Here is an 18,413-nt window from a genome sequence, read left to right as displayed (position 1 = left end):
CAAGTTGCCCAAAGCCAGGGATGAGCCTTCTTTTCCATGGAGCTTCCAAAGGGCAAGCCCTCCGCTACCGCGTACTATAGATTCAGAGCTTTGTGAGCTGAGACCTCCCGTGCTTGGGGCGGGAAGGTAGCCGAGGAGAAAGGGACTCTTTCTCACCTTTTGTTTGCCTTCAATCTGGCTGAATTTAGCTGCCCTTAACTTCTAGTTTGCTGAAGTCCTTATTGCCTTAACAGCCACCTAAGACGGGAACCAGAGGAGGAAGCCCCTTCCGTGGCATTCATTGAAGCCCCACACCCGTCCCCGTCTCCCCCATGCTGCTGTGCCTGAAAAGAGTCCCAGCCCTGTCCCCAAAGCGCTGGGTTAGCCTCTTGCTGAGACAGAAACGTTCCCAGGCTGAGGGCAAACCCAGAACTGCTCAGGTGGGGAGACCACCCTGCCCCACAGCAGCCACTGTTTCCATCCTGCCCACTTGCTTTGCTTCAGGTCTGGACTCATGCTCTCAGCGCCAACACTTGCTCCAGAGACCCTCCACACCCCCATTCTCAGAGGCGTTCCTGAAGACCGTCCAGACTTTCTGTTCTCCTGTACATCCTGCCCACCTCCACCTCAGCATACTCCTTCAGCCTCTCCACCAAGCTCTTTAAAACGAAAGGCAGCTGCTGTCTTCCCGTGGACAATATTGAATGTATCTACTGTTAAGTGCAGACCATGTAGAGAAGTGGCCGGGTTCATCAAAAAGAGGGTTTTTGTAAAGCCTGTTTATTTTTTTAAGTCGGTTTTGAGCATTTCTATTTTATCACCCTTCACATGGTTTTGGGGAACCCAAATTGTATCAAGGTCTCATGCCAAAACAAGCCAAAAGTTGTTTTCTTTACCTTTTTCCTCCATGCACCATGATTTAAATGATTGTTTCAGTGTCATTTTAAATGTTTTCTTGTGACATGTACTGACGATAAAAGTCATCTTGACAAAAAAAAAAAAAAGATTTATACATGAATCAGAAAGTATTTATTTCAATTTTGTACCTTTCCATTTTAATACATTATAATGTATTGACTCAACTGAGATATATAAACAGTTCATTTTAATAACATGTGTGTACGTGTGCCTTTTCCTTTGTTCATGGAGGGGGAGGGACAGATGAGTGTGGAGTGGAAAACTCTGGGTGCTTACTGGCAGCAGTGTAAGCTGAGGTGGCCTCTGACTGGACCAAAGGCTTCTCAGAAGCAGCTGGCAACCCCCAGGAGAGGAAGAGACCTTACAGGGGGCGGGGGTGGGGGGAGGTCGGGGGGTGGGGGGAGGTCGGTGGGTGGGCCCTTCAGGCCCTGGCCACCTCCTGATACGCTGATACCACCCCCCCTCTCCAGGTAGGAAAAACCCCAGACCCCAGGCTACTGGCTCTTGGAGTCCGAATGCAGGCTGGCAATCAAAAGTTAGGATACGGGGCCATGTAGGGGACAAAAATCCTCCCTAAAATTGTGTTTACCTGCTTTGCTAAATGGTTTCATCAAAGGCAATGTAGAAGACCCTTTCCAGCTACATGGAGAACATGAGTCTAGAATGTCAGGGTCTTCCCTGTGCCGTATGGATTTGCACTTGGGGGTCTGTGATTCTGGGCCCTCTTTTCTGTGTTACTCGTAAAGACAAGTTCGGCTGTCTTGGTCCCTAGCAGTTGGAGTTGGGTGAGGGGCTAACTGGGTGAACCACTGTCAAGTTCCTACTTGCTGACCACACACACACACACACACACACACACACACACACACACACACCCACGACACTCTACTCCCAACACACCACCCATCAGCCCCAGGCCCCCGAGCAAGTGCTGCTGAGGCCGGTTAGACTCACTTCTTCTGTGCCCTGCCCCGTCCCTCAGCTTTTCCACCTCGCTTTCTTCCTTCCAGCTCCTTCTTAACTTCCTGTGTGGTCTGGGCCTGGTCTGATCGCCTCTGTCCCCAGATTTCAGTCCATGCATTTGACTTGTGGTCCCATGAAGACCTTGAGTGCCACAGGAAGGGAGCGCTCAACCCAGGACTGGGAGTGCCTTGCACACGATATCATTATACAACGAAAATAGTGACAACACCAAATGCTGGAGAGGCTGCGGAGAAACCAGATCACTCATACACCGTGGATGGGAAAGTGAAATGGGGCAGCAACTCTGGAAAACATTCTGTCAGTTTCTGGGAATTCCCCGGTGTCCAGTGGTTAGGACTCAGCACTTTCATGGCCGGGGCCCCGGGTTCAATCCCTGGTCGGGGAGCTAAGATTCTGCAAGCCACGTGGCTGCGTGGCCAAAAAAAAAAAAAAAAAGTTTTGTCAGTTTCTTACAAATTTAAACATGAACTACCCGATGACTCGGCAATTGTACTCTTGCGCATTTATTGCAAGGCAATGGGTATTTATGTTCACACACGGGAATGTTTGCAATAATAGTTCAGAACTGGAAACAGCCCAGATATCCTACAACAGGTGGATGATGAAACAGTGATACATCCATACCTGGGAATGCTGCTCAGCAATAAAGAAGGTACAGACTGTTACACATGCGGCAACTTGGATGAATCTACAGAGACCGAGACCATAGATGGCTGGCCTGCCTGCAAATACTGCAGATGTCATTTTAATCAGAAGAGAGTTGCAAAGCCATATGACTGACGTCTTCGCATTTGAAGCTTCCCTCTCAGATATCTAGAAATTTCCACAGAGTTGTGTCACAGGCCAATGCCAGGCAGGGCTGCCCGAATGGAGCCAGACAGGTGGTCGTGGTGTCTGAGCACCTGGGGCAGGAGAGGTCCTCAAGAAATCAGGGACCAGAAAACCAAAGAAAGTCGAGCCAGGATCAAGAAGTGGGAGCCTGGAGGTCACAGATCCCCCAAAGGGAGAAATTCAGAAGTAGGAGCTGGAAAGCCACAGAGAATCAAGGTTGAGGGGAGTCTGAAGTAACATGGACTCGTGGCAGAGCCCACAGGTCCACAGGGTCCGCTGCAGTACCGCTGGGCATCACTCCCAACGGTTCCCTCTTTGTCTGTCTCTGCCTCAGGAACATGCTAAAAGTGTCCAGTGGTTTCCAAAATGTTGACAGATTACTGTCACCTGTGCCCGTGACAGGTTTCTAGTGTGTCTTGGATTGAGTGGATAAGATGGGATTAAATTTCCAGGCAAGATATTTATGTCTGTTCCACCAGACAACACTTCTATAGGGAGCATGCATATTAATACATAGGATATATATATATTTAAACTATTGTGATATAATAAAGAAGTAACGTGTTATTATGATTTAAAAGTTCTGATGATATACAAATATGTATTGCAGAAAATGAAAAGTCTTCCATAATTCCTTTCCCCACTCCCCTGAAAATGCCAGTATTAAGAGTTTGGAATATAGTCTCCCCCAGTTTTTCCATGCATATGCTAACTGTATATGTATGTATATATAGACTATTATATATACTTTTTATTTTTTAAAGTGGAATTTTAAAAAATGGGGTTCCTACAGCTTTGCGAATGGTATTATTTACTCAATGGTATCTCTCATAACAAAGTTTTTTAAAAGAGATCAAATGTGAATGAACTCTGTGTAAGTAAAAGGTGACCCTAAAACACTTATAGAGATTTCCCTAAAGTAAGATGGTGGCCTTGGTGTGCAGTTAAAAAACAAAACTGGGTGCACTCAAATACAGACAGAGCCATTTCTCGAGTTCCTTCCCCATGCCAGACACTGTCCTCCAGTACTTCAGAACTTCGTTTAAGACATTCATTAAATCACTTCATTTAATCAGCACCACAACCCTTTGAGGCAGGTACCAGCATTATCCTTATCAGCTAGATGTGGAAAATGATGCACAGGACATTTAGGGAGCTGCCCAAGGTCAACAACTGGTACTCGGTAGGAGATGAGAGAGGACCATGAAGAATAAGGAGGGGGCAGATTCGACCCAAGACCTGCCCGTAATTCTCAGGGTAAACAGCCATGGCTGCCTACAGTATTATAGTGCTGTAGCCCACAAGGTGTCCTCATGTGTTTTCTACCTAATCCTCCCAGCAACCCCATGGGATAGCAGATGAGGAATCAGAGAGCAGACATAACTTGCAGGTGTCAGAGCCAGATCTGAACTCTGTAACTTTGGAGCCCATTCTGTTAATTACTGCACCAAGGAAAATCATGGTGGGGGGGACAGACCATGTGGACATAGCTCCCTGGGCTGTGCACTGCTTACCCAGAGAGCAGCAGAAGCCGGAAGGAAGATGCCAGAGGGGTCAGGGAGAGCCACAGTGAGGCTCGGGGAACCTCCTAGGGGATCCCAGGGTGTCCATCATCACTGCCATGGTGCAGTCCCTGCCTGATATGATGCTTTCCCACCCTCAGGACAGGGGTCCTCGGCCAGCAGCTCAGGTCTGGAAACCCTCTCACGTGGTGACCAAGTCAGCCCATCCTCCTTCATCATCCAACTCCAACCCTGTGTCTACGCATTCCCTTTGCAGGCATCTCCCTGCCCCCATCCCCCATCCCCCTCCCCACTACCACCTACAGTCCTAAAACTATCTCAAGACAAAGAGACTGAAGTGTCACCACCTTGCTCCAAAACTAGAGAAGGCTAACCTGAGACAATAAAGAAAACGATCATAAGGCAGTCAGGAAATCAGATTTTTTTCCCTTTGATGTCATTAGGTGATTTGATCTCTGGACACGATGTTCCATTGTTGAGCTTTACAGATTTTGTGGAGGCTAAAGCTTGAAGTCATAACATTTTTTTTTCCTTCGGTACGCGGGCCTCTCACTGTTGTGGCCTCTCCCGTTGCAGAGCACAGGCTCCGGACACTCAGGCTCAGTGGCCATGGCGGGCCCAGCCGCTCCGCGGCATGTGGGATCTTCCCGGACTGGGGCACGAACCCGTGTCCCCTGCATCGGCAGGCGGACTCTCAACCACTGCGCCACCAGGGAAGCCCTGAAGTCATAACATTTTGATAGGGAGGATCAACAGAGGAGGAATTGCAGGCCAGAACTGCTGCCGGGGAGCCAGGAGGTGTTCCTGGACTAGGGTCAAGAGAGTCTTCCCTGCACAAAGCAGTTGGCTAGGGTTTGTCTTCCTATTTGAGCTTTGACAACAGACAAAGACTGCAAGAGAGGACAAGATAAACTACTCGGGAGGCCTGGAGGATGAGAGTCCTGAGTTGGCATTCACTGGCTTGTCGACTTAAGAGAAACAGTATCAGCGACACATTCCCCTACTCAGAGGCATAAGCAACAGAAATGGGGTGGAGTTTAAAGCAGATCGCAGGGGGAACAACCTGGCAAAACCAGACACCCCCCGCCCCCTCCCCCAGGATGGGTAAATAAATCTCAGCAAGACATCAAGCACCCATTTCTAGGGTACTGGATCTCAGGGTGGGTAGGTGCTTCTCAACTTGTGTTCCTTGTGGGGCCTGAGGAAGATTCGGTGAGGACCGCAGGAGAAATCCTCCAGGGAGAGATGAGCCTTCCACTCTCTGGGTAACAGCAACCGGATTGGATTAAAGTAATTCTCTGAAAGTCTTTTAGATTTGGAAATAATCTGAGATCATCCTTTTTTTCATAGATTGAAACAGTGATATCAAAAGAGGTGAAATGACTTGCCCAAGGACTCACCCCAAGCCGGTAGCAGAATTTAGGCTCTGTCATGTTCTCTGACCGCTCCCCTCCCCTCCCCCACCCCACCCCAGCCCTGCATTGTGTCCCACTGGTGCCTCTTTAGGAATGAGCTAAATTCAACTGGCAAGATTCAGCTTTATTTCTTTTATAGATAAACTGTTAGTGACATATCTGGAATAGAATATAAAGATGTAATGCAACACATTAAGAATTCCTTTCTGTGACTGCACAGAATGTGTGGCTAGTTTTTACAATTGTACGCATGTGAACGGTGTGGGGATGGGAGGGATGGACATGAGACTTACCAGAGCTACAGAAAAGAAGGAGGGCTTCCCCAGTGGCCCAGTGGTTAAGAATCCGCCTGCCAATGCAGGGGACACGGGTTCGAGCCCTGGTCTGGGAAGATCCCACGTGCCGTGGAGCAACTAAGCCCGTGCGCCACAACTACTGTGCCTGTGCTCTAGAGCCTGCGAGCCACAACTACTGAAGTCCATGTGCCTAGAGCCCGTGCTCCGCAACCGGAGAAGCCACCGCAATGAGACGCCCGCGCACCGCAACGAAGAGCAGACCCCGCTCGCCGCAACTAGAGAAAGCCGGCCTGCAGCAACGAAGACCCAACGCAGCCAAAAATAAACAAATTTAGTAAAAAAAAAAAGAAGGAGTAATCATCGGTCTCTAATAGTGGTCTTTACTTGCCTGAAGGCAGGGGAATAGCATAGATGACTTACCTAAATACCTTCTTGGTTCAGTTCTTTGAAATATTTTGAAAGCGTTTATCACCATCACTTTATAAAGTGTTCTTCATAAAGCACTTTTCTTGAACAGGAAAAAAGAAAAGAGTACATTTTAACCCTGAGTTCACTCATACCTTTGGTTGTTTAATGGCCTGCTACACAAAGTAAGCCCATCATCATCCGCGTCCTTGGAAGCTTGTTAGAAATGCAGAATCTCTGGCGCCATCCCAGACCTGCTGAACCAGAAACTGCATTTTTAACAAGATCCCCAGGTGATTCACCCAAACATTAAAGTTTGAGAAGTCCTGCTCTATGCGGGTCTGCCATGAGACTGAAGAATAAGATGGAATGTCTTACACTGAATCACCTTATTTTTAAAAGTGCAATATCTACTCCCAGCTGACAATTTTAAAATATCAAGATTCTGTAATAAAAAAAACCCTCCAAACTTAATAACAGCTCTTTTTAGTGGATGATCCTTATAGATATTTCATAGACACACGGAATGCTGGAGTTGGAACAAACCTTGGAAACCGCGAGTCTACCCAGCATCCACCCAAATGCAGTCCCAGGCTTCCCGCGCCCCGCCCATTCGCCGCCGCGCGGTCCGGGAGCGAGTCGCGCCTCACTGACGTCAGCAGCGCGCGCCCTCGCCCCTGCAATTTGCCGGGCTTGCGAGGCTCGTGGTTCTAGCTTCTCCGCGAGACCGCCGAGCGGTATCCACCGTCGCTCAGGTCCCGAGGCCCGCGGTGTCACAGGGTCGGCGACATGTCGATGCTGGCTGAGCGTGAGTGTTGGGCTCGGAGGCCCGACCGGGCGCGAGGGTGAAGGTTCCGGGTGACGCGGCGGCCGGACCGAGTGGCGGTGGGCACCGGTCGCCGCCGCACGGTGGGCCGGGGGATGCGGGGGGCCGGGGTCCCGGACGCCCTGCTCGGCTTGCCCTGGCTGCCGCGGAGATTTCCCAGCCCAGCCTTCCCCGAAAGTTAGCTGCGGTCTGCTGGTGAGAGACTGCGAGTGCCCACTTGGGATGCTTGTTCTCACGTTCAGACCTGAACACGCGAGTGGTGGGTTCGAATGGGGGTCCGGACACCGGTTGTGGGAACCCGGACTGGCTCTTTCACTTCCCCGGGCCTCAGCTTCCTCTGGTTAAAAAGAGGCGGTTGGGCCAGCAGAATCTCTTCAGGCAGTGAAATCCCGTTCTTGAAAGTGTATTGAATCAAGAAAAAGAAAAGCAAAGGGGTTAGAAGCATCAAACACAAGAAGTTAGCGTTTTTTAGGGGAGGCGGGGCTAATGAGTGATTATAAGTAAGACAGTGGCGGTTTTGACTTTAGTAGTTGGAATTACTAACACTCTACTATGGAAGGAATGTTGGCCTCAACGCCCCACCCTGCCTCAGTTTGCCTTTGACATTTCCCATCACTTTGTGAAGTTCGTTAATTCCCTCCCTCTGGAGAGGCTGTTTAACTTCTGAACGATACCTGTAGCTAAGGCTGCCGGCCACCAGATGGCAGTCGTGCCTTGGTCCTGAAAAGCCGGCCGGTATCTTTGAAAGTGTCTGGTGAGCGAGGAGCAGAAACAACTGCTAAATTTTAACAGACCCAACAGACGCTACACAGGGATTCCATGAAATAAATGCTGTCGGCGTCCTCTAAGGGGGTGGAGGAATGGGAACACAAAACGGAGTGGGTAAGGCACCATTCACATTTTACAGGGGCAGAAATTGAGGTTCAGAGGAAAATAATTCACCCCAAGATCATTGAGGTAGAAAGTGACAAAATTGATCTAGTTATCGCTATATCTTTACGTTCTTGTCACCAGGGTCAGCAGATTTCTATTGTTTTTTAAACAGGGACTTAAAGAAAGGAGTGTGTTTTAGAGTGTGACCCTGTGGGCTCTATTTCTTCATCTGTGTAACCAGTGTGGCTAAGATTTCTTGTGGTTTTAATATTCTTTGATGTATGCTTAGTTCAGCGTGCACTTGAGAACATTAGCCCTGGCTCTGCTATTCATTTATGTTTCTTTCCCTGATCAGTTTCTCTGGGGCTATTAAAAACTTCTTTGATTATGTTCATTACTAGGTTGGCTTAAATCAATGAGATGGTGAACGTGAAAATAGTTCAAAGTATGAAATGATATACAGATGTGAAGTGCCATCTGTGGACATCAGCAACTCAAGCTGCATAATTTCATGAGAATATTTTCCGTTCTCTTCCCACCATGACTCCAAAATTTCAAATCTTTGACATTAATAGTATATAATATTTTGTGTTTTTTTAAACAATTTACTAAATTAATGTCAGTGGCATCCCATATGATTAGATATTTGGGACTGGTGTTCTTATTTTAGAAATGAGAAAATAGAAGCATAGAAAAGTCCCAGTCTGCCATTTCACTACCTAGCAGTTATTTTCTCTGATAGTTTATAAAATTGGGATAATTCTGTAGGTACAGTTTTATAACCTACTTTTTTCCCCTAATTAATCTTAGTGAACATTTTCACTTCAGTAAGTATGCTAATTTCCTTTGTTTTCTCTTGCCATATGGACTATATTTTGTTTTCTTTCATCTTCTCCACAGTCACTTATCCCATTTTTAAAATCTAGTAGTTTGCTTTGTTTCTCAAAAACATTTTTTATCCTGCATTTCTCTAGTTATCAAATATTATTTTATTGGTTCTCCCCTATGTAAGGTAAGAAATCTCGCTTATATAAACGTAAGAGAAGAATTTCATTTATCACTGTCACTTTTCAGTCCTTATTTAATTCAGAGTCTTAGACCCATATTTTATCAAGATACTACTTTTTTTCATAGACTCTTTTCAAGACCAGTTTTTGACACTTGCAGTTATTACATTTTCTAATCAAATGACAACACGATAGTTAATGGATTTCATTGCATTAAGATTTTATGCTGCAGTTTCTGTAACCTTGAATATGTCTTGAATAATATTTTAATAAGAATATATGAATGATATATTTTTTGAGGTCTTGAATATCTGAAAGTGTCTTGGGGCAAAGAAAAAAAAAATTCTGTCCCTGGCTCTTGGAACTCAGCACACTTTTCAGAGTAAGCTGAATCCTGGCATAAACCTTATGGAATTAGGCCTGGCAGCTGTTGTGTGCAGGACTGTTTATTGGGGTTACCCTGGAAGTATCCTATTAGATCTCCATGTAGGAGGAGTCCCTGCTAGAGGACGGTTACCCCCGCCCCGCCGCCGTCATCCCAAGGAGTGATTGTGCAGATTCAGGGCACTCTACCCTGAGCGGAGTAGCTGCCCTACTCCGCTGGGTGAGGCTACCTGCCATTTCCCTGGGGAAGAGGAGCTGACCTCGCTGCCTCTCCAGTCTTGTGTCAGCATTAGAGTCTGCTGTATAGACGTTTGTGACATAAACTGTATGCCGTCTTTGTTGCAGAGGGTGGGTGCAGTCATTCTCAAAAATGTCTCCTTCATACAAGCCCCAGTCGGAGACCCTTGGCAGACACTACAGTAGAGACATGAACTCTGACACACACCAGGAAGCAGCCTTACAGAGAGAGAGGCTTGGTTAACAAGGCCCATCTTTTATGCTGTTCATTAGCTGAGTATTTACTAGATAAGTGGTAACGTAGTCACATGTAGCATTTTGGGGTCACCTTTTTTCTGCAAAGCACTCTAAATTGGAGCCCAACTCATTTTTCTTTGTAAGTAGTCTTTTTCTGCCTGCATGCTTAGTAAAGGTTTACTTATTTTTGCTAGGGTGTGGATAGTTACAGGTCTCTATTGATTTTACATGCAGTACACTGAGCCTCTCTGACTGGAGGCTGATATTTTTATACTCGTTAGGAGACTGCCACGGCATGAGCAGCTGTTGACAGTGAGATGCTCTGCTTCCATTGGTGCAGTAGGTGAATGATGATGACACCTGACCTCCAAATTCCCCGCTTGGCCAGAGTTTACTTTTGGGTTTCATATGCTTGTTTAATAAACTTTTGGAGTTCATTCTCTCTGCCATAATTGTCCTTAAAACTATAGCGATAAACTTGAGTTTCTAATGGTCGGCTATTTATATATATTAAAAAAAAACTTGTAGGGACTCAAAGCAGTTCCTCAATTCAGTTATCTTCCTCCTCTTTTTTTTGTCTTTCCCCTTTTCTTGTCTTCTTTCTTCAGCCTCCCCTCCTTTTTCCTTTCTCAGTCATTCATACATTCATTCATGTTTTTCCTGAATGCTTGCTGTGGGCAAAGTGTTTTTCACTTCTTGCAGTGAAGCATAGGAAAGAATAAGACACGGGTGTGAGCCTTAAGGAGATTATGGCATGATAGCAGCCATAAGAGATGGATAGAAACAGCCATAATACAGAAGAATGTTAATTAAATGACAAAAAAAGCAGCAGGTAATTTACTGTGTGAGTTCAGAAAAGGGGTCATATGGCTTTAGGGCGTTTCTGTGAGAAGGGATGATTAGTATCTGTAGGTTGCACGGAGGGTGACTCTCCCCAAGATCATGACTCGTATGCTGTGAATTAAAAATAAAAGCTTTGGAGTTGGTAGGACCTTGGTTTGTATAGACTCTGTTTTTTGCTTGGGGGCATTAGGAACGTTCTTTCTGTAGGCCTCAGATTTTCTCATCTGAAAAGTGCAGATCTCTCCTCATTGGGTTACTGTGAAAATTGAACCTGAGAATGTATGGATGGCATTTGGCACTTAACGTATGTCTGTGATGACTGCTGCTGGTGATAGTGACACTGGTGTCACAGGTGCCTTAGGTTGCTGCCAGTTGCTGAATTGGAAGGCCCAGCTGATGGTACCTCATGTGTTTCGATTTGTCACATTTGGGGGAATATTTTTATTTTAATCTTACAAGGTCAGTTTGTATGTTCAGAATATACAGTTATTGGGGAAACCAGGATAAATGATCCAAGCTGATACTATTCCATTGGATGCCAAATCTGCATCTGTATCTAATAAAACATAATGTTTGTTGTATTTATGCAAGTATCGTGTGTATGCATTAGGTATGTGTGTACTTGTGAGGTATTCTCCAGGTTTGAAAGATAAGTTGCTAATGAGATAATTTGTCATTTACAGGTCGGCGGAAGCAGAAGTGGGCTGTGGATCCAAGAAACACTGCGTGGAGTAATGATGACTCCAAGTTTGGCCAGAGGATGCTAGAGAAGATGGGGTGGTCTAAAGGAAAGGTATCTTGGGGAAGAGCAAAGAAATTGGAGCCAGGCGGAGAGATTTCAGATCAGGAGAATACATCTTCCTTAGGAGACTGGGAGAAATTTATTTTGGATCAATAAGTGATTTTGGAGAAATAATTAAATGATAATGACCTTGTGATGATAGAGTTAGAACTGAACATAAACGTCAGCTGTCTTTGTTTATTGTTTAACCTGCTGTGATTTTCATAAATGGTGCCTTTTAATTAGTTGCGTTTGGAATCATGCTTAACCATCAGAGTTTTATGTTGCTTAGAGTAAGATTTTATTCACCCTTAAAGCTAGACTACGCATTTTCTCCTTTTTCTCACATTCCCTTTATTCCTGACTCACGTAGGACTTCTGCTGAGGTCTTTAAAGATCTTGCTAAATCCAATGGATCCTTTTTTGTTCTCACATTACTTTATCCCTTAGCAGCACTGGACATAATTGACTTGAAATACCACTGTCTTGGCTTCCACAATACTGCCCTCTCTCCCGGTTTTTCGTCCCACATTATCAGCCACTGCTAAATTTTTGTTGCTGGCTCTTCCTCCTCTAGACTTTTGAGCTTTGGAATTCCTTGCGGTTCAGCCCTAGTCCCTTCTCTGTCCTCATCTCAAGTAGCTCATTTTTATTATAAAACTCTTGATTCCCCCCCGCCCCCCACAAATCTTTTTCTTCCCAAGTTTTCCCCATTTTTGCAAATAACACCCTATCACCTTACTCAAACCAGAAACCTGGGAGTCGTGCTTGATTCCTTGACCTCTCTCACTTCCCGAATCCCCAGCCATTATTCCTCTCTATCCGGGGCCCCATCCTGGACCAACCACCGCCATTGCTTGCCCTGATCAACGCAGCAGCCTCTCAGCTGCCTCCCTGACTCCCTTCTTTTCCTCCTCTGGGCCATTTGCCATACAGCAGCCTTAATGAGCTTTTAAAATACAGAAATTAGATCATGTCATTCCTTTGCTTAAAAGTTTGGTGGTTTCCCATTGTTTTAAAAAATAATATCCAAATTCTCCCCATAGCTTCCAAGGTCCTTAAGGTCTGGCCCCTTTGTATCACCTTATTTTCTCCATCCACTGTGCTGGAGCCACTTGGGTGCCATTTAGTACACCAGGCGCTCTGGGACTCTTTACAAATGAGGGTTAATGATGCGGGGGACTTGGGGTCCCCTTCCTCAGTGTTGCTTTGTAAAATTATTTACTGGAAAGCACCATAGACTTTAATGCCTCTGATGGGCTTCTGTTAGTTTGGCAGTAGCACTCTGCTTTTGAGCGTCAGAGAAAGGATGTTCTCCTTAGTGTTTCCATGGTCCTTGAAGTGGGTCACAGGTTGCAGGATTGGCATTCATTATTGTAAGTGCATCCTTGATATTAGAGAATCTTGTAAGAATCCATTAGACTGTGTCCTCTTTGAGAACAAGGATAATGCCTCCTAGATGTTTAGTGATTAATCAAACAGTTGATGAAGGAAGAGAGGTATTTTTATACCTGATAAAAATGCTAACTCTCTTTGTGTTTAATCTCCACAGGGTTTAGGGGCTCAGGAGCAAGGAGCCACAGATCATATTAAAGTTCAAGTTAAAAATAACCACCTGGGACTAGGAGCTACGATCAATAATGAAGTGAGCAACAGTGTCTGCTGGGGGTTTTCCTTGCATAATTGATATTTTTGTCAGTGTAAAAAATTTAATCCAGTCAAATTGATTGATCAGTTTTAAGCTGTTCAAGCGTGTATCATACATGTTTTCGATAACTAAGGAGCCCATAACTAAGCTGCTGGGCATCTGTAACGTGTCATCGTTTTGCCTCATTGCCCTATGGGATTCTTTACTTGCTTATGCATAAGAGATCCAAAGTAGCTTTATTGCTGAACTTTGCAAAAAGTGTTCTTTTTAAAGAAATATTCATTTCAGGACAGAGAGGAATTTTCATCTTTACCTGCGTTGTAATATTAGCTTATATTGTTAAAATTGGTGGCATTTCATTTTGGAAATACTGAAAGAAAGTGTCTGTCCCGTTGTCTGACTGTTGGTGTATAGCACTTGAATTTATTCACATTTCCCCTTAAAACACTGACACTTTGAAAATATGACCCTGTAATTAAAAGTTCATGGCTTACCCTGCCTTTCATTTTCAGTATCATTGCTCACTGTAGAAAGGATCTAAACTGAAAGCTTTGTTCTTACATTTCTGCAGCCAACAGAATCTGGTAGGAAATCTGGGGAATTACTTTAGGTAAACTGGGTTACATTGCTTAGTTCAATAGCTCAGAGTAGTGGACTGGAGCAGCTAAAATTGTTTGGGCTAACAGCTAAAATCTTAAACCACTAAAGGAAGAGTTTAACATATACATGTTGTCAAATCATCATGTTGTACACCTAAAACTATTATAATGTTATATGTCAACTATATCTCAATACACTTGAAAAAAGGGGCAGGGGGGTGTTCTATTTCTGAGGACAAAATCCAAGACCAGTACTTCAAAATGTTTGCAATGTCACACACTTACTAGATGGAATGTTTAGCAATATTGTCTATTTTCATCAATTAATAAACACACCTTGGACAATTTAAAAAAAAAGAGTTTATGTAAAGGTTGATTTTGAAGGTAGTTTTGAAGAGGTGGATATACAGATACACTTAACTTTTTAGGAGAAGCATTGCCCGGTGAACCTATTCACTATACCTTAACCTTAAGCATTCTTTAAAAAGTACGCATGAGGCAAGTTCCCGAATTGAATTGAAACCCTGCTCCCCACAGGTTGATATTGTTTTGGAGATGTTCATTCTCTTTTAAAGCTAGGTCGTCTTTGTTACGATGAGCTTATTAACTGAGCCCCTTATAAATGGGTGCTGATTGATTCAGGGAAGCTGGAGTCCTTCTTCCTCCCGTCCCCACTGCTGTTTTCTGAAATTGGGCTGGATGCAAGCAAGCAGAATTGGGCAAAATATTTTCAGCTCAAATGAGCAAAGAAGAGAGCCCTCAAATCTGTCACTGCTTTTTTCCTTTGACCTACATAATTTTCCCATAGTGAGAAAAAAAATATTTTATTTTGCTTTATTTTAACATTTAGCACACAGGTTGCCTGTTGTTTATTTGACTACAAGTTGACTTGATAAGTCACCTACATTTGAAGTCAGGGCTTAAGCTTCCAAGCTCCTCATTTTTAATAATGATATAGATAAATTACATTTCAAATTATACTATTTCTTTTTCATTCAAATTTATAAAATAATATTTTGGTGAAACATTTAAAAATTCACATTAACTACCAGATTTCCCTGATTCCAATATATATCTTATCGCAGCTTAGGTAGACTACAGGCTTGTCTCTGATTGAGTTTTTGGCATTTTCAGGACAGCTGGATTGCTCATCAGGATGATTTTAACCAGCTTCTGGCCGAACTGAACACTTGCCACGGGCAGGAAACAGCAGGTAAGGAAACTTTGCTTTTTATCCATTGGCTTGTAGAAGACGTAATCTCGATCTAAGATGCTTTTGTCAACTCTTTTTTACTGTAAGCATCCTATATCTGAAAGTTAATCGATTGTAGCTCTCACAAATAGTCATTTCTGTTTATGTTTTAGGGGTATTCTCATTGAATTAACCTTAGTCATAAGCAAACACTTTTTTCCCCATTACGAGTTTGAGAATGATAAGGTAAAGCTTTTATTCAGTTTACATTTCTCTGTTGCCTTTCCCTTATCCCAGCCTGACGATGTCCGGGGTCCCGCAGTTCCGGCCTTGGCCCTCTCTCATCTTTCCTTGGCCCTGGCTCTCTTCTTACGCCCTCCAGTCTCACGGGGCGATGTGTGGTGACCGCTGCCACACTTCCCTCTACTCCTTCACCCTCTCTCCTGAACGCCCTGCTCAGTGTCTGCATTCAGGGTGTCGTCGACTCCTGGCACCTAGCAGGTCCAGACTCCAGTTCTGTACCTCCCCCACCTGCACCCTGCAAACTGTTTGACACCCGTAGCCCACAGCCTGTTTTCTCCACCATCTTCCCCATTTCAGTTGATGTCAACTTCATCCTTCCAGCTGTTCCAGCCAAAGAACTTTTTCCACTAGGAAATTTTGTTGGTTCTACCTTTACAATATATTCAGACCCTGACTGCTCCATGTCACCTGCACGGTAAGCAGCATGGTCTGAGCAGCTGTTATCTCTTGTCTGGATTATTGCAGGAGCCTCTGAAGCCGGTCTTCTCAGCCATGGCACTGCTGATGTTTTGGGCTAGATAATTCTTTGCTGTGAGGCATGTCGTGTGCATTTTAGAATGATTGGCAGCATCCCTGACCTCTACCCGCAAGGTGCCACTAGCACCCCCTCCCCCTAGTTGTCGCCACCGAAAATATCTCCAGATAGTGCCAAGTGTCCCCTGGGCAGAATGCCCTGACAGGGAGCTGCTGCTCTGAATTGATCTTTCTCCGTCCACGCGCAGACTCCTCCAGCGTGTCTCAGCCCAACAGCCAGAGTGATTCTTTTAAAATGTAAGTCCGTTTGTGCTGCTCAGGATAAAAGCCGAAGCCCCTGCAGCGGACTCGCAGCCTTACACAATATGGACCCTCTCCCTTTCTGACTTTGTCTCCTACCCTCCCCCTTCTTACCAGTTCCATCCTGACCACACCGACTCCTGTACTGGTTTTTGAATACACCAAGCGTGCTCCTGCCTTGGGGTTTCGCACTGGCTCCTCCCTCTCTCTAGAACACTCTTCCCCCAGATAGCTTCTGTGCACCTTCTCAACAAGGTCCATACTCAGTTGCCAACTTAAAACTGCATCCTGTTCCTTAGTTCCGTTTTTGGAAGTCAATTGAAAATTGGTAAGAAATAGCAGCATGAGAATATTATTGAGAAACATGTAGTAAGGAAAATGAGAAGAACCAGCTAAGAGTGCGGGGTCAGGGGACAGGGCAGGGAGTCGCTGCACTTTTTGTTAACAGCTTTGTTGAGGTGTAATTCACAGGCCTACCATTCACCCATTTACAGTGTGCAATTCAGCAGCTTTTAGTATATTCAGAGTTGTCACCAGAACCAATTATGAAACATTTCATCACCCCCCAAAGAAACTCTGTACCCAGTAGTATTCATTCCCCACTTCCCCCAGCCACCCTAGGCAACCATTGATTTACTTTCTGACTCTAAAGATTTGCCTATTCTGAAATCAAAACTGCAATGAGGTATCACCTCACACCGGTCAGAATGGCCATCATCAGAAACTCTACAAACAGTAAATGCTAGAGAGGGTGTGGAGAAAAGGCAACCCTCTTGCACTGTTGGTGGGAATGTAAATGGATACAGCCACTATGGAGAAGAGTATGGAGGTTCCTTAACAAACTAAAAATAGAACTACCATATGACCCAGCAATCCCACTACTGGGTATATATCTGAGAAAACCATAATTCAAAAAGAGTCATGTACCACAATGTTCATGGCAGCTCTATTTACAATAGCCAGGACATGGAAGCAACCTAAGTGTCCATCGACTGATGAATGGATAAAGAAGCTGTGGTACTTATATACAATGGAATATTACTCAGCCATAAAAGGAACGAAATTGAGTTATTTGTAGTGAGGTGGATGGACCTAGAGTCTCATACAGAGTGAAGTAAGTCAGAAAGAGAAAAACAAATACCGTATGCTAACACACGTATATGGAATCTAAAAAAAAAAAAGTTTCTGAAGAAACTAGGGGCAGGACGGGAATAAAGACACAGACCTACTAGAGAATGGACTTGACACGGGGAGGGGGAAGGGGAAGCTGGGACGAAGTGAGAGAGTGGCATGGACATATATACACTACCAAATGTAAAATAGATAGCTGGTGGGAAGCAGCCACATAGCACAGGGAGATCAGCTCGGTGCTTAGTGACCACCTAGAGGGGTGGGATAGGGAGACGCAAAAGGGAGGGGATATGGGGATATATGTATACGTATAGCTGATTCACTTTGTTATAAAGCAGAAAGTAACACACCATTGTAAAGCAATTATACTCCAATAAAGATGTTAAAAAAAAAAGATTTGCCTATTCTGGACATTTCATATAAATGGAATCTTGCAACATGGGTCTTTTGTGACTGGTTTCTTTCACTTAGCATAATATTTTCAAGGTTCATCCTTGTTATAGCATGTATCAGTACTTCACTCCTTTTTATTGCCACATAATAGTCCACTGTATGGATATTCTACAGTTTGTCTGTTCATCAGTTGAAGGACATTGGGTTGTTGTCACTTTTTGTCTATCTTGAATAATGCAGCTTTGAACATTAACTTACAAGTTTTTGTGTGGACATATATTTTAATTTCTCTTGGGTTTATACTTAGAATGGAATTGCTGGGTGATACCAGCGGTGTATGAGGGTTTTAATTTTTCTGCATCTCAGCCAATACTTTCTATTATCTGTCTTTTTGATTATGGCCATGCTAGTTGGTGGGAGTGGTGTATCTAATTGTGGTTTTGATTGGCATTTCTATAATGGCTAATGATGCTCAACATCTTTTCACATGATTATTGACCATTTGTGTGTCTTCTTTGAAGAAGTATCTATTCAGATTTTTTGCCCATTTTTAAACTGTGCTATGTGTCTTTGTGGTTGACTTGTAAAGATTTTTAATATATACCAGGTACAAGTCTTTTATCAGACATACGATTTGCAAATATTTTCTCCAGTTCTGTGGGTTGTCTTTTCACTTTCTTGAGGGTATTATTTGAAGACTAAGGATACAGAAATAGATAAAAAGACTCATTCCCCCTCTGAAGAAACTTCAAATCTAGTGTGAGAGAAAGAAATGAAGTAAATACCAAAATAACTAGATCTCCCAATTTTTTTCAGTTCCTGAATAGTTGAGAG

The 18,413-nt window shown here is 44.2% G+C and overlaps 1 protein-coding gene and 1 long non-coding RNA gene across 3 annotated transcripts in view; one reads left to right on the top strand and one right to left on the bottom strand.

Moving 5' to 3' along the window:
* Nucleotides 1–2,173: 2,173 nt before the first annotated feature.
* On the bottom strand, nt 2,174–6,943 carry LOC132426808 (uncharacterized). The gene is made up of 3 exons (XR_009519775.1): nt 6,898–6,943; nt 6,367–6,454; nt 2,174–2,289 (listed from the first exon to the last, which is right to left on the bottom strand). It is a non-coding gene; the product is annotated as an uncharacterized lncRNA (long non-coding RNA).
* A 77-nt stretch (nt 6,944–7,020) lies between these two features.
* PINX1 (PIN2 (TERF1) interacting telomerase inhibitor 1) overlaps nt 7,021–18,413 on the top strand; it is an 84,593-nt gene continuing 73,200 nt past the window's right edge. For both annotated transcript variants that reach the window (XR_009519940.1, XM_060015260.1), the window contains exons 1-4: nt 7,021–7,159; nt 11,442–11,551; nt 13,092–13,184; nt 14,921–14,999. Coding sequence is in view for 1 of the 2 variants with exons in the window: in XM_060015260.1 (XP_059871243.1) it covers nt 7,141–7,159; nt 11,442–11,551; nt 13,092–13,184; nt 14,921–14,999 (301 nt within the window). In the remaining variant the exon portion in view is untranslated. The remainder of the gene's footprint in view (nt 7,160–11,441; nt 11,552–13,091; nt 13,185–14,920; nt 15,000–18,413) is intronic.

This window comes from Delphinus delphis, chromosome 6, assembly GCF_949987515.2.
Source record: "Delphinus delphis chromosome 6, mDelDel1.2, whole genome shotgun sequence".
Lineage (NCBI taxonomy): Eukaryota > Metazoa > Chordata > Mammalia > Artiodactyla > Delphinidae > Delphinus > Delphinus delphis.
This window is presented reverse-complemented; position numbering and strand designations above follow the sequence as displayed.